A 16331-nucleotide genomic window follows, 5' to 3' on the forward strand; every position below is an offset into this window, starting at 1 on the left:
TTTGCAGAACCTTGTGTTCAGGATGATCATTTCTATGTCTGAATTTTACAGTTTTTCTAAGCTTTGTATAGAAAGGCCAGGCTATAGTGTCAGTATGCACAAGGTAATCGGCAATATTTGCATAAGCAGTTGAAAATGCTCCGTGCATCTCTTTGATGATAAAAGTTTGGACAAATAATTGCAAGGAAGTTTTCCGCCACTGTTAAGAGCCTGTTTTTTGACAAATGAAGGTTTCAGTCCCGTAACTATCCCAGCGCTCAGTAAGAATGTAGCACACTCTGCTCCCTGGTCCTACACCTTGCATTACAGGCTGATGTTCAGCTATGTATCCTATAGGGGACAGGTAGAAGGGCAAACTGAAACTTCCAGAACAGGGAGTTCCTGTACAGATTAATTCACTGTCTGGATTCAGCTAACTGGTATTTTCAAGTCCATTATCTTAGAACAATAATGCCATAGAACTGCAAAATGACCTGCAAACCAGTGCTTTGGAATTCTCATGAGGCTGAAACAGGTTTCTGCTTTTAATTATTTCAAGGCAACTTCTCAGAGAGAGTGAAACTTAATTCTTGCCTGATGAACAATACACGTTTCAAATAAAACCTATTTAAAGTTTTTAGGTCCAAATCTTTAATTGAATTGATAACTTTAATAACATTTAAGGTCATGACTATGCTTGTGCCGCTGTAAATGCAGCTATGTGAACACTCTATGCCAACGGGAGAGAGCTCTCCTGCCAGCATAATAAAAACAGCTCAATGAGCAGCGGGAGCTATGTTGGCCAGAGGGTGTTTTTGTTGTTTTGTTTTTTCCCCACACTCCTGAGGGGAAAAAGTTAGGCCATGTCTACACTAGAACTTACATTGGCAAAAGTCAAATGTTGCTAAGGAATTCTTTTTGAAAAAAAAGTTTAACCTTTTCATATTTTTAAGGATGTGTGTGTCGAAAAAAATATTCTACCTAACAGTCCATGCTTCATGCCTAACTTTTAAAAATTAGAACGTTCATCTTTAAAACTTCCTTTCTCCCAGCCCAAATATAATATTTATCTCTAAATTGGATGCTTATGATTAGGAGGAAAAGAGTGTGTTTATTTTTTAAGTTCCATATTGATGCTGCAGTTGTTGCTTCCATCTTGAGTTAAGCCTGTCAATGCAGGTTCAGAGGAAATGGGATTTTTGTTTGTACCTTATTATCATGTTTGCTCCTTCTGGGCTTTTGGTGCTGTCAACATAGCTCAGGGCTCTGAATGTTATAACTGCCAAACTGCTGGTATCTCCTTATGATTGGGTTTCATTATTGAAATCCAGTAGCTGCACCCAGAAAGAATCTTTGTTTTAATCTTCAACTTAAACATGGGGAGGAATACATTGTTTCATGACCTGGCGCCTCCCATGTTCTTTTTCTGATGTCTTCAGGTAACTTTTTTTTTTTCATTTCTCTTATCCAAAATTTTGTGTGGTGGTGGTGATGGGGCGGGAGGATCACTGTTAAAAGACTCTGATTCTGCTTGTTCTCAGGAGAAGTTTTTTGTTTTTGTTTTGTTTTTTTTACTAGTTTTTGTGTACAGCATTAGCTAATTACTCAGTTGGCACTTGCATATCTAAAATAAACAAATTGCCAAGCAGTTGTTCTGTTTACAGTAGCCTAATTGCTTTTTGAATTGAAAAGCATTTATACTTTTAACCATAAACACTAGTTACTGTTCATGTGTGCAGGAGTTCCTCCCCCCTTATAGAACTGTACAAATATCAGATTTTATGATGTCTAGTATGCATCTGGAACTATTCCGTTTATATGTGATGAGGAAGGGTTTTCTTGTGGACTTGGAGACTGGACACCTGAGACATTGGACATGTTGGCCACAAGAGGGAAACCTTCCTGTTTGTCAGTGTGGCCTAAGTGTGACATGAATCTGGGCCAAGACTTCCAAAAGCAATTATTGATTAAGTGCCACAACTTCTGGGTGCCTGATTTGAGACAGTTTAAAGAGGCTTTACTCAGTGGGTGGATGCTCATCGCTTTCTGAAAATCAAGGCCCCTTTAAGTTGGACACCCAAAGTTCCTATCTGTGCTTTGGGAATCTTGGCTTTATGTTTTGACCCAAAATACCCCAACATAAATAAAATACAGCTGAATACCAAAGACATGATTCAAAACAACAGACCAAAAGCTTCAGGGCTTTTTTTTTTTTTCTTTTTTTTAATTGACAAGCCCTATGTCCAGTGAATCCAAATGTAAGTTTGTGCTCCTTGATGCAAGGGGGAGGGGGAAAGCTCATTTCCTGGTAGCTAATCATTTTCAGCCTTGTTGAAATACAAATGCCTAATCAGTCAGGAGATGCTTGTTTTTTGTAGGTGTTCATAAGCCTCTGTCAGATCAGGAAACTAACTAGCTGGAAGCAAACTAAACTCACTCAGTAATTATTTTCATTACCTGTAAATCTTAGATATGGGAAGGCTTGTTGGATAATTTAGTCCATCATTCCACCTGCCAGTTCAGCATGTTCCTGAGTACTGTCCAATCTAAAAAATTGTGAGCACATGTTTAAGTTCAGTGTCATACATGTTGTTTGGTAGTCCTTAGTTATACAAGAGTGTAACATAAGTAGACAGTGTTCAATTCCATCAGCTTCTACCTTCTCCCCCTTAGTGATAGGGAGGGTCTGATCCTGCACTGTTAAATTTGGGCTGGTGTGAAGACTTTGTTATTTAGTTTGCAAAGATCATGAAAGCTTCAGTGAAGTGATGGATGATAAAGGTCTATTCATAATAGAGACTCCCTGAATCCTCTCCAGGGTTATAAATTACTTTTGTCAAGGGTAAATCTGGTTAAATTTGAGTTTCCTTAAACATGTAAACTCTTTGATATGGTAGACTGAATAATACCAGAGGTATGTTTGAAAGTTACTGTCCTGTTCTTAAGCCTGGCTTTGGACAGAGCATCTGGAATTTCAATTTTTCATATTCTGGATGCCCGAGAAAGAGACATTCTTGACGTCTCTATTGGAAGTCAGTAGTTTTGACCTCTACATTCTCCAGCGTACAGCTGTGATGAACATTGATGCCTTTTCTAAAGTAAAATGATCTTAGAGGCCTCTTCCCTAGGGAGATAACTAGTGCACTGCTGTGGGAAGAGTAGTTCACGTCCTGTGTTATCCAGTTCCTCCTACCCAAGTCCTTCTTCTCTGGACATGTGTGTTTTTTTTGTTTTGTTTTTTTTATAACTGAAAATTTTAGTGTGTGTGTGTGTACTCAAAAGCTACAATATAGTAAGGCTACGTTTTTTTTCAACCCTGATTTCATAAAGTCAGGCTACTAAATCGATATTTAAGGACTGAAATACGTGGCTGGATTTCCCTCCTCCCCCCCCAGTAGTGCTGAGTATCTGCAGCTCCCACTGACTTCAGTGTTTTGCTCAGTAAATGTAAAGTGGTCCTCATTGTACGTGCCCGGGTGTATGTGTGTGTGCCTACATAGGGACTGGGGAGCCTGACTTCAGGAACCCAGATCTGGAAATCTTGTCATAATGCTGAAGTGTGCAGTTGAAATCCAACCGAGGAAAAGGGAAAGATAATATTTCTACTGAAGCTCACTTAACCACTCTGTTACCTCAAGGGGAAGAAGGTAACGCTTCAAAGAAAATACTAGAGAGATGGTAGAGGGAAGATATAACAGGGAAAGCCGTTTTTCTCAGAAGCACAGACTCGGCTCCCTTCCGTGTCTGTCACCGGTGGATTTAGCTACCCATGAAATAGAATAAAATAAAGAGAAGACAAGATAATATGGTGCAAATAAAGGTACAGAAAACTGGGAAGAAGGGGGGGGGGGGATACAAGAATAACACAGTAAAACGGCAAAACCACGAATCAGTAAAACAGTGAATCAGTGACTGACTCTAAGAGCTTGGAGCTCAGGCTCATAAACCCTCCCGTGGGATTCTACAAAACAATAAACAATACCCCAACACGGAAACCTTTCTCCTATTGCTCTGATGCAGCAGATGTCACGTACAGGCGTGATGCCCAGGACCTACAACTCTTGGACTGATTTAGAGTCCTTGAGGAGGAACACTGTGGAGTCCAGATGACTGATGGTTCTCGTTGCTGGCGAGGAGACCCTCTGGGATGATGGACACCAGGAAATGCAGGATATAGGAATGACGATGACAGGACTCCTCTTCCTCAAAACACTGCGGGATAGATGTTGTTGTTCTTCGATCTCAGCTCTGGAGCTCTGCGAAGACCCGACCCTGTACGAGCTGTTGCTGGAATGGACAGCCCCGCGCAGGCGCTGAACAAGTCCTTATATAGCCTTTTTGGCGGGAAGAGTTCTGAGGTGATGGAACGCTTCTGAGGTGATGGAACACTGGCGGGAAAAACCAGTTCTGACTGGTTTGAGCTAGAGTCTTTGTGGTAAACAAGTCCCCTTTCAAAGATGGAGTTCAAAGTCAGAGTTCATATACTCCATTTTGAATTTCAGTTTAAAATCAGTGATTCACTTCAGTATTTTAAAAACATCTTATTTATAGCTAATTGAAACAGTACATTCCATCTAACAATTCTGCATATCATGTATGTTTTCGGGCATATGTTTTAAAACCTCAAAATATTAAGCTCCACATCTGCGAAGAGAAACAAGAATGGACTATGCATCAGGTATACACTGTGGCTGTATGAGTTAATGTTGATGAAGGAGCCTTTAGCCAGCACACTGCTGCCATAAGCAGGCATAGCTTTATTGACTTCTGAGGAGTTGAATAATTTACATCAGTTATGAACTTGGCCCCTTGATTTTAGCTGTGCTTGACTTGGATTTTTAATTCTGCAAATCACAATGTATCTTCAAGGCACAAGAATCTTGGTTTGGAGCATGGTAAAGGGATAGTTGGTTACAGTGTTTTAGGAGACAAAACGCAGTCTAGATTCATATTATGCCTAGCAGTTGCTAATCCCGCCCCCCCACCCCCTCCACAAATGTTCCTAACTCTGTGCTTGCTGAGCCCAGACTTTACTTAATACGCTTGAACCCTACCTCTGGCAGTAAACAAGTTAATGTTCAATGAAATGGGAATGCTTATCCCACTCACAATGTCAAGGCTGTGCTCTGTAATAAGTATAATTTCCTGCTATTTAATTCTCCCTCCTGATGGAGGACCACTTTACTGTGACGCTTACATGTCAGTTCTCAAGAACAATACTGCCGGTTAGCGAGGGTTGGGAGTATTTTTATTTGTCCTTTTAAAACTAAGGGCTCAACCCTGAGCACCTTACTTTGGCACAGCTCCATTATGCGTTCCAGAGTGCAGGATTAGGTTCCAAGGGCATACAAATCAGCAGAGCTCTGTTACTACCTTCTTTCTGAAATCTGTCGTTCAGGGTACTAATCCAAGAATGACCCAACTGTTGAAAAACCATGAGTCAGGCACCACCCAACAACTGTCAGGCTGGCTAAAATTCATGAGATCTGAACAAATATTAAATTCAGAATTCTTTTTATTTGCCTTCTGGTTTTGGAACTTTGAAACTCTTTTCTGTGACTGTGAGGCAGTGGTGCTGGAACAATTTGTATAGTGGGGGTGCCGAGGGCCACTGAACCAAACTGTAAAAACCCTGTATACGATGGAAACCACTTCAAGATAGGGAGTGCAGCAGCACCTCCTGCACCTTCCAGCACCTATGCCACGAGGGTTTGAAATGTGCCTTCATTTTTTGAAAGTAACAGCTCAGACTCTCACATAATGGCATGAATCCAGGAGTCTGGGCTTTAAGAAGAAAATACCAGTTATCTGAGACTTGGGATTAAAATGGTGAGCGTCAGCAACACTGAGTGACTGTGTCTCAAACATGATTATGATTGTTTTGGCACTTTTGCACAGAATTGAATTTCATTTCATAGGGGGTTGACTTCCATGTTAACTGTATATTTTAAAGTCTGTTTAATCACTTAGACTCCTGGAAAACCACAACTGGAATCTTTAGGTTGTTGCATGGAGAATCTGCTGCCAAACATCTACAATAACGTTTCCCACATCTCTTCATTAATATTGTATTTCTGTTAAGATGGTAGCTACTTCATATAGTGATGGAGCTGACAAAAATACTTACAAACCATGCTAATACTTTTACATTTAAAATTCCTGTGACCATCATTTCATTATATCCCAGGGCACTTTCAAATTGCTCCTGAATGCACTAAGTCTGATCTGGAACTAGCACAACTGGCTTACACAGAGAAATCTTTCCTGGTTTAGAACAATACTGTAAGTAAAATGCCTTAAATTAAGGGGATCTGCTCCTTTCTTCCTTTTTCTTGAACCCCATTCTCCACCTGATGAGAATGTGCCTGGAATGGAATCTTTTAAGTGAACATCTGTATGATAAACTGGGTAAACAAAAATCATTGAATGGGACACTGTGGAGCTCAAGTTGTCTTTGCCCTGAGGTACCTATCTAAGTTTTCACTGCAGCATGGGCTGGAAAATACTCTTCTATCGGTAGAAACTACAGTCCAAACTTCCTGTCTCCAATACATCAATCTCCAGATCAAAGAGTTGTTCAGCTGGCCAGATGGTGACTAGACTCGTGTATTTTTTTTTTTTTTTTTAATGCTTTTATCACTTTAAAGTCAGCACTTTCTTGGAATTGCATCAAGTGTTCACTCTTTGAATTTTTGTTAGTTTTTTGGCTTGTTGTCTATGGGGCTCTTACTCAGGGAATTCTTCTACCTAGTAAATACACTAACACTCCTTTTCCCTCTCTTTTTTTCCTAGGGCCAACAAGCCGGAAATGTCTGACAAGATGTCAAGCTTCCTTCATATTGGAGACATTTGCTCTCTATATGCAGAGGGCTCAACGAATGGATTTATCAGCACCTTGGGGTAAGGGAAGCTGTTCTCTTCCGTTGAAAGAAGTCCTTAGGTGTGCAGAAGACTGACAAGGCTGAGCTAGTAATCCTGAGTCTAATGGATATGGGTATTTCCTGCACCCATACATAATAGAATAAGTTGGGGGAGTCTTCTGTAAAGACTTGTCATGTTTTGAAAATAGCCCAAAGCAATATAGCAGATAGAAAGTTATCACTTGAGAGGACGGAGGGGATAGGAATGGAAATAGTATGGTTTTACCGTGGAATGGGCAAACAGCTTGCCACGGTTAAGTTACGGGGGGAGGGATGTGAGGAAGGAAGTGTGCTTCTTGCTTGGGAAGGAGCAGGCCCCTTGGCATAATCTGCTGATGGAGGATGGAAGGCAGCTTAGGTAGACATTTTAAAAGAAAAGAGTAGGTCAAATCGCATCTGTACCAGTACTTACCACTAATGACTGGTCCTACCTCTTCCGACGTGCCTAAGATTTCTCATGTAAACAACATCATGCTTCTCCAACTCAAGGGTATTTTACTTTTTTTGCTGCTGGGCGATAGCCCTGACTTGTTTGCTTCTGTTGCTTGGTGCACTTTCTTTGTCCACCCTGACAAACACCATACTACAGGCTTCCTGGTAGAGTACCCATTCAGTGAGTCTTTTCAGAAACCAGTCCAGGCTGCTTCCTTAATCAACAAGCATTAGGTAGCCACTCTTCTAGGGCAAGGAAGCTTTCCCCTGGTGAGTGTCGTCAACTCCAGGAGAATCTAAGCTTTGACTAAAAAAATGACACAAACCTGTTTAATTTCACTCTACTGCTGCTTGGGGACAGCTCTTCACATCAGAGACTGGCACTGGAGCTATTCACTGGACAAAGCAGTGAAGGCTGGGAGAGGGGTAACAGCAGATACCTTCTCCTCACAGCAGTCAGAATGCTGAGGTAGGGCAGAGTAACTGGTAGACAGTTTACTGCTCATTTAGCTTCCTGGTTGCCATGGTAAAGTAACGGTCAGGAAGGTTGGTGGGATGAGGGCTAGAGAGACACACTGCTTCTCCCTTCCAGCAGTCATTGGGGCGTGGGGGTGGGTGAGGCAGTGATAGTGGCTGCAAATTAATTCAGTTCCTACTGTCCAGATGTATGTAAGAGAGAGAGCTTCTAAGCAGGGGAAAGGGACAGCATATCCTCTCCCCACTTCCCAGCAGCTAGTGATGGTTGGCATCTTACCTGGATGTTGCCCCAGACAAACTTGTAGATTTAGTCCTCAAACTGTTAGGGTTCTGGAATAGTTGCTAAACTTTCTGAGTAGGTATGGGGATGAGTGGGTGCATGGAATCATCTCTTGGAGGGAGATGACTGAAAAGACAGAAAAGATAAATACGTTATGGGGAGGAAGATCCGGCAGTGGGAAGGACTCAGAAGAAAGGAGTTAGGAAAATCTAGGATGTAGAGAATGCAACTGAGGGGGGAAAGGGACATTAGTGGGAGAGAAAGAAGCAGGCACTGAAGAAGCACCGTGATCTATTATAGGAAAAAGAAGAAAATATGGGATGCTGCCAGAAGGGAAAGAAGGTATGATAAAAGCAAAGCATGTAGTAAGTAGGGTTGGTCGAATAGTATTTGGCGAACGTATTTGACAGATTTCCCAGGTACTCCTCAAATATGATTCATACTCTTTGCAGCATTCGACCAGCTGTATATCTGGCCAAATACTACTTGCTGAACATTGGTGAAGTTAATTGAAAAATATATTTAACTATTTTATTGTTAAGGTAACCCGAAGAGTAAACAACATTTAAAAAAAAACAAAGCAGGAAGTTGATTTGACAGTACATTTTAATTAAATACAGTGCACAATAAACAACTGGCTATGGTTTTGAGGGCAGCTATTTTTCACCATGGCTTCAAATTCATTCACAATATTTTAAGGTAATTGTACTGTAAAATGGTCATGTGTACTCTGAGCCAGATTTGAAATAGAAATCCCAATTGCTGTGTAAAACATGAAATTCATTAGCATCTTAATATCCCTTCATAGTCAAATTATCTTTGTCCCATAGTTCACTTACTGTTTTGACCTGAAGAAAATTAAAGCAACTCAGGAAAAAAATCAATGTAATCGTACTTAGTTGTTATGATATCAGGCTATCAAAACTCCAAGTTATGCTGTGTGTGATGGCTTATGCATACAGTTAATGAAGGATGGAAAACAAATACTGTTATAAATCCTGATGCTGTTCCATCCAAGTAAATCTATCTTTGAAGGATGTTCTTGTTTAATATTCCTGTGACGTGTCTTCACTGCTTAATCAGAACTTCCTTTTTGCTATTTTCCAAATTCAGTGTTCTGATTATTCTAATTACTATTTTATTATGTATATAAATCTCATCTTGTGTGTTGCACACACTAGAAAATTATTTTCTTTATTTTGATAATCTACCATAGTATAGATAGGAAGTTCACCTTCTCTTAAGTCCATGTAAACACCTCTGAATCAATTAATTTTCTATGCACTTCACGATTTTCCATAATTGTTGTCTCAAAGACATTTCCTGTATGTAACCAGTCTCTGCAAAGAACAGTTCTCATATTCTAGATCTCAAGCTGTCTTTCCCAGCTGTTACTATATGAGACTGGAGTGTTCCAAACCTTCAGGACATTGGGGAGAACTGTGCTTTATGCACATGTTGAAAGCCTCTTTGACAGGTCAGTGGAAAGGTCTTAATTTGAGCCGAGAAGGTCAAACTAGATACTTTAAAATATTTGTTTACTGAGATGTCTTCATTGTATATGAAAAATAGAGGTGTTCAGCAAAAATATACTTCCAGATGGTCTAAAAAATGTCCAAGGCTTAAGACTTGTGACAGGTTACAGCAATATACTTACCTTGTTTCCTTCGTTCCCTGGGAGTAGACACGCCCCCATGTCTTTGCCAGTACACGCTCAGAGAAGAAGCTCTCTGTTGGAACTCTCTGATGGAACGCCTTACAGGTGCAGTTATCCAATTCTACCCCCTTCCTGGTAAAGCAGGAGGAGGTTAGATTGATCTTTTGTTGGTACCAACCTTCACTGTGCTATTTAAGAAACAAACAAAAAAAACCTCCCACTCCTCCATAATTAAGCCAATTTTGACCTGACCCTGGCGGTTCTTTTCAGTGATGTATATTTGGCTATCTGGCTCCAAGGTGAAACCTTTACCTTTTGATGACTGGTAAGCAAGGATGCATCAATTATGCCTTCCTCTCTCTTTCGGGAGTGTGTTTTCCCTATGCTAATATAGTTTGTTCCTGGCTTTTTGGACACTGAGGCTTCACTGGGGGTAATAAGTGATCTGATGCATTCATCATTTTTTCCCTAGTTTGTTGCCCTTTAATGGGGACAGGTTCATTACATATTCTCATATAGTGGTATCTGTCCAAGAAGTGACATTTGCTGTATAGTCTTTGCTCATCTAATTAGAATATGGACCAGTCTGTATGTTTCCCCAGGAGGGGACATGAGGAAGATGCAGTGAGCAGGAGTGATAACTTAATAATTGTCCCACCTGTCCAGCAGTGTGGTTCTGGACAACACAAACAAATTAGCTGCATGCTTCATAGAAAGATTTGGCATGAGTTGGTTTCTGGGAATTGTCTGTCCTCCGTTGAAGTGGCCAGCAGGATTGAGTATTGAAAGCAACCCACTTTGTGTCTGGTACCTAGGAAGTAGCAGTTGCAAACAAAAACGTCTTACCTGAGTTGCTCATTTCTTTGCAGCCTTGTGGACGATAGATGTGTTGTGCAGCCGGAAGCAGGTGATCTTAATAACCCACCCAAAAAATTCAGAGGTAAGGTTATAAGTTTACTTACGATCCTCTTTCAAATCTCTCCTTAAAACTCACCTTTGCTGTGATGTCTGCAAACGAACTTGGTAAGTGTTAGGTTGCTGGTGGGCTGGTACCCCCTGCCTATCATGCTGACTAATATTGTCTCATAGTTTCCTTGTACTCCTCCCTCTGTCTGTGTCTACCTGCTGCCTCTTGTCTTATACTTAGACTGTAAGCTCTCTCTGGGGCAGGGACTGTCTTTTGTTCTGTGTTTGTGCAGCGCCTGGCACAATGGGGTCTTGGTGTACTTATTACCCTAATAATTTAAAGATCCCCTATCTCTGGTTCAGAACGATGGCTGCATATGTCATGTTTTAGACTCTTTGAGCTAGTGGCCTTCTGTAGGTGATTTAGCATCTTCCTGTGAACCTGTCTTTTCCACTGGCAATGACTTAAACTTAGTCCCAATGTCTTTCGTGGTGTGGAGGCACATTGCTGTTTTATGTATTGAGCAACTATTTCACAAATAGTTGGCTTGCATAGGTTTAAGAACACATTTTGGGTGTGTTTAGTTTAGGCTGGTTTTCTTATCGGGGCAAACAGGATGCAAACAGGTTTGTTTCATTTCCTTTTCTCCATATTTAATTTGGCTCCTTTATGACATACAGAGAGCATAAATAGGTTTAGTATTGGACAGACAGAAACTGAAAATGACAGAAAGTAAGCCTAGGAAAGAAAATGAAAGGGAGTGAACCTGGTTCGACACAACCGCTCCTGTTTTGACCTCACCAAGTACTAATAAGTTTAAATTTGCCCTCCTGCCCCGCACCATGAAATTAACCCTAAGAAAGATAGGCTTGGAGTAAAAGCCTTTCTCTTTCAGATCTTAGATAGGCAGTGGCAAAAGAAGACCATAGTGACTTCTCCTTGTTAAACTAATTTTTGAATGGGAAGGGAAGAAATTAATGTGGGTCCCTTCTCAGTTAGTTTCTTAAATTCCTTCTCTGTGCCCCACTCATTTTTAGTGCCTGAAGTTCAAAGAAACTGAATAAAAGATTCATTTATCTTGTATTGCCTCCTAACCCTTGCTAACAAACAGAAAATGAGCAAGCTGGTTAAAGAGTGGGTGTGTAAAATGTTTGCCCTCTCTTCATTGGGTGTATCCTGCAGCACACTACCTTCAATTTGTGTTTGCTACCCTGTTTCTTTAGGTCTGGAATGACATTTTTTGAGACGTGTGGAGTGCCAACAATCCCATTGAAAATCTGAGAGCTGCAGGTGGTCAGCTCCTTTGAAAAGTTATGTACCCTCTCCATTGCTGTCTGACTTTTATGACCGGCTGCAGTTTTTCCTCCCTCACAATTCAGAACACTGATGAGATCACATAGATTAAAAACAGCCTTGAAAAAGGGAATTGGGATAAATGGGTTATTGCTGTTAAATCACTGTAAAGTGCTCTTTTTTTTTTTTTTTTTTTTTTTTTTTCCCCTGGGTGCTTTAATACTAAATGGCTAATTGGTGTACTTATATGCAATGCATTGACTATGCTGAAGAAGTGGTCTAGAGTAGTTTTAGCACTCAATGTTAAATTAGCCAAGGAAAGTGGAATGCTGCTGTTCTGGATGTTGTCTCATGAACTGGAATATATGACGCTAAACAAATTTTGATCTTAGCATAAAAGACTAAGGAGGAAAAAGAACTGACTTGACTAGGAAGAGCCAGGAAAGGTGAGAGGAAGAATAGAAAAAGACATAATTATCACTCACGTAGCTTAGCGACTACAGGTAGGTACAAGTAGCTATCACACATTTTGTCCAACATATAAAACAGTATGTTTGGAGGTTGCTTGTAAATTATTAGAGGAGAAACGAATAATCTGACAACCGTTTCAACCTGTGTGGAAGCAATTTCACCAAAGACTTCACGGGGAAGCCTATGTGTTCTTTCCTTTAACAGTTAACGGCAGTGGAAGGTATAAAACCTTAGCACAATATTCTTTATACGTTAATTCCCCAAAAAGATCTTAAAAGTGTGTAACACCTCTTTGCCTATGTATTTTTATATGGCCTCCATCACCACTACACTGGAGCATTTCAGGTTGACTTCACTGCCTTCTGAGCGGTAGGGAAGTATTTCCTCATGTATAGATTGTAAATAGAGGCACAGAGAGAGTAAGTGACTTGCCTGCAGTCATTCAAGAATTCGATGGCAGAGCCAGGAGTTCAATCCAGGTCTCCTGAGTGTCAGTCCAGTGTCTTAATGACAAGAGTGAGCATCCCAGCACAAGGGACACCGATACATCACAGCCTACGCTGTACACAGACACTAGAGGAAAGTCAACCTCCTCTTGAGTGGAGGGCAACAGCAAACCAAGGGCTGTAGTTGCACAACAGGAGGAACTTTGGCTGAAGAGACACAGACACCACTTAAGCTTACAGGTTCTTTAAATAGCAGATGATTTGATATATATTAACATCTCTAAAGAAAAGCTCTCCTGAACTCTGCTCGAGTGGCACCATGTGGTCCCAGAGTTTAGGCTGGTCAAACTTGAGGCTTAGGACCCTGTGATGCTTTCTCAGAGCATCCTGAACTGTAAGCTGCCTTGTTACCCCTCTGCCTCAGTGAGAGAGATTTGCTGCTGCTAAACTGTACTTCAGCTGCCTGATGCTCCAATCCATTAGCCAGCCCAACAAACTCCTCAGGACTCTGCCAATCCTAACTTTGCCTTGCAGGTTAACTCTTGGTGTACTTCAGTTCCTGAACTCTCCCGAAGTGTTCCCCTGCAGCATCCAGACTTGTCACTGGGCGCCCACAGAAATACCAAGTCCATTGTCTCCAGAGAGACAGAATACACACCAGCCTGCTGGCTCAGCCAAGGGTGCACGCTTCACTTAATAGAATAGCACTGAGGTGGATTTATAATAAAGCAAGAATAAATTCAAAGTGATACTATGCAGAGATAATAGAAACTGATTACAAATAAAACAGAAGTATAACATGCTTCTAAGCGACTACATCTAACCTTAGCAGGCGTCAAGCTTTGTCTAAAACAGTTTTCTCACCTCCAGTTACTTTTCAGCGTCACCACCTTACATAGTTGGGGATCCACCATTCATAGATGCAAAGAGTGTTGACCTCTTTGTTCCCTTAGTGATGGATCACAAGATGCCCTTTTGCTTCGCCTTTATATTCTCCAAGGTTCATTGTCTTTGTCTCAAGAGTCACGCTGACCCCCTGGGGCTCAACATATGGTGTTCTCCGGGGTGCTGATGCCATGCAGTGTGTTCATCCTCCTGATAACTGATGTTTACCTCCGATGCAAATGAACTGCCCATCGTCTCTGACATTCCTGTGCTCCATTTACGCTATAGATACTTGCAAATCAACACTGCTTTGTCTAGGACAAATGTGTTTATAAAGTCTGCCTCCAAAACACACTTTAGGAACATATTTCCAGCACACACACCTAATTCTGTGCATGCTGTCTGTACTTGCATCACACCATGATATTTTTGACCAGTGTGTCACCAGTTTTCATTTGATAGGGCACTCCTTACAGATTACACCTAAATACTATGTGTTATAAGTGTGTCCGGTCTGATGGAAATTCACAGAACAACGGGCCCGCTGCCAATTGGCATTGAGAGGGTCTTAGGGTGACCACCTATGTCTATGTTTCAGCCGTTGGTACGAGTGGCAGTTCACTTAGACATATCCGTGCTGGCTGTACTCTACCTACCTCACTAAAAAATAGCTGTGAGGACTCTGCGGAGTGGACTGCACAAGCCTGCTTGCCACCCCCCATCCCGCTGATATGTACTCGCTTGTGCGGCTGGCACTGAAGACTGCTCCGTGGCACCCTTATGGCTATTTTTAATGAGCTAGCTAGACTACAGTTAGTGTGAATATGTCTGCCTGAGGTGCAAATCACGTAAACATAACCTTTGTCCTCAAGCTTTTCCCTCCAGCTAAAATATTGCAAAATCACTCTGGATAGCATTGGGACTAAAACAGGTAGATAGCACAGATACCCTTAATCTATGGGCTGTGTCCAGTTCCCAACAAGGTCTCTGGTCTCTCACATGTTCTAAAACTAGGGCTGTCAAACGATTTAAAACAATTAATCGTTCTTAATCGCAGTTTTAATTGCACTGTTAAACAGTAATAGAATACCAATTTAAATGTATTCTAAATATTTTGGATGCTTTTCCTACTATCCAAATATATTGATTTCAATTACGATGCAGAAAGCGAAATGTAGAGTGCTCACTTTATATTATTTTTGTTACAAATGTTAGCACTGTAAAAAAAGAAAAACAAAAGTAGTCTTTTTCAATTCACCTCATACAAATACCGTAGTGCAATCTCTTTACTGTGAAAGTGCAACTTAAAAATGTAGATTCTTTTTTTACATAACTGCACTCAAAAACAAAACAATGTAAAACTTTATAGACTACAAGTCCACTCAGTCCTACTTCTTGTTCAGCCAATTGCTAAAACAAAACTTGTTGTTTTTTTTTTTTTTTTACAGTGCAAATAATAAAAATAATATAAAATGAGCAATGTATATTCTGTATTCTGTGTTGTAATTGAATGTGTGATCGTGATTTCACATGGTATTTGCTGGAGCATAGCATTAGGTGGGATCCAGTAGGCTGTAATGAGGCCTGCTCTCCATGAGACTTAAAAGAAGAGATTATGAAGATGCCGAAGTCTGATTTTTAGCTTGACTTGTGGGGGCATTCAGAAAGCCTTGCTAGAAGTAAGTGAATGTGGTTAATTACATTCTAGGTTTCCATTAGAGTAGGAGCCCAGGTAATCAAAGGCCAGTGATTTAGCTGATAGCATGTCTTCACGAACAGAAAATGTTTACATGTTGTAAGCTCCTTTACATCTTTGTGTGAGAATCTGCTTTCAAATGAGCTGTGCTTTCAGCTGTGCAGATGTCCGTTAATACTTAAAATTCACCTTCTCAATGGGAGATGTCAGAAACATGACTGTGGATTTCACTTTGATGGCTGATGCTCTTTATAAGAAGTGCAGAAACCTGCTTGAGCTTCTGTGGTCAGAGGTAAACTTACAAAGCTATTTTTACTGCTGCATTAAAAGTAGTGGTAAAGAGATGCCTACGGCCAAATTCTCTGCTTGGATATGCATGCATGACTCATAGAATTCAAGGGAAAATGCATGCATATATTTCCAATGGCAGAATTTGGCCCTTTTGCTTTCACTTAGATTTCAGTATTTCAAGATTAAAAAGTCTTGTTGCGTAGATGACAATTAGTCGCATGTAGTGTGCTCTGAAAGCTCCACTGTCGACATGGCGACTTTACCTTTGATACCCTGATACATAGCTTTTACTTCACAACTTTTAGAATATATTCTGCTTTTGATGTGAGTAATGGTTCAGTTACATGTATAATCTGTTTGCTGGTGTAACTACTTCACACAAAAAGCAACAGAGGGTCCTGTGGCACCTTTGAGACTAACAGAAGTACTGGGATGCAAGTCTTGCATCTGAAGAAGTGAGGTTCTTACCCACGAAAGCTTATGCTCCCAGTACTTCTGTTAGTCTCAAAGGTGCCACAGGACCCTCTGTTGCTTTTTACAGATTCAGACTAACACGGCTACCCCTCTGATACTTCACACAAGTCTTTTTATAATAAA

The 16331-nt window shown here is 40.8% G+C and overlaps 1 protein-coding gene across 3 annotated transcripts in view; it reads left to right on the plus strand.

Moving 5' to 3' along the window:
• ITPR1 (inositol 1,4,5-trisphosphate receptor type 1) overlaps positions 1-16331 on the plus strand; it is a 252648-nt gene that overhangs the window by 11337 nt on the left and 224980 nt on the right. For all 3 annotated transcript variants that reach the window (XM_034777902.1, XM_034777903.1, XM_034777904.1), the window contains exons 2-3: positions 6772-6879; positions 10615-10685. In XM_034777902.1, the coding sequence (XP_034633793.1) occupies positions 6788-6879; positions 10615-10685 (163 nt within the window). In that variant the 5' untranslated portion in view covers positions 6772-6787. The remainder of the gene's footprint in view (positions 1-6771; positions 6880-10614; positions 10686-16331) is intronic.

Source organism: Trachemys scripta, chromosome 7, assembly GCF_013100865.1.
Source record: "Trachemys scripta elegans isolate TJP31775 chromosome 7, CAS_Tse_1.0, whole genome shotgun sequence".
Classification (NCBI taxonomy): Eukaryota; Metazoa; Chordata; order Testudines; family Emydidae; genus Trachemys; species Trachemys scripta.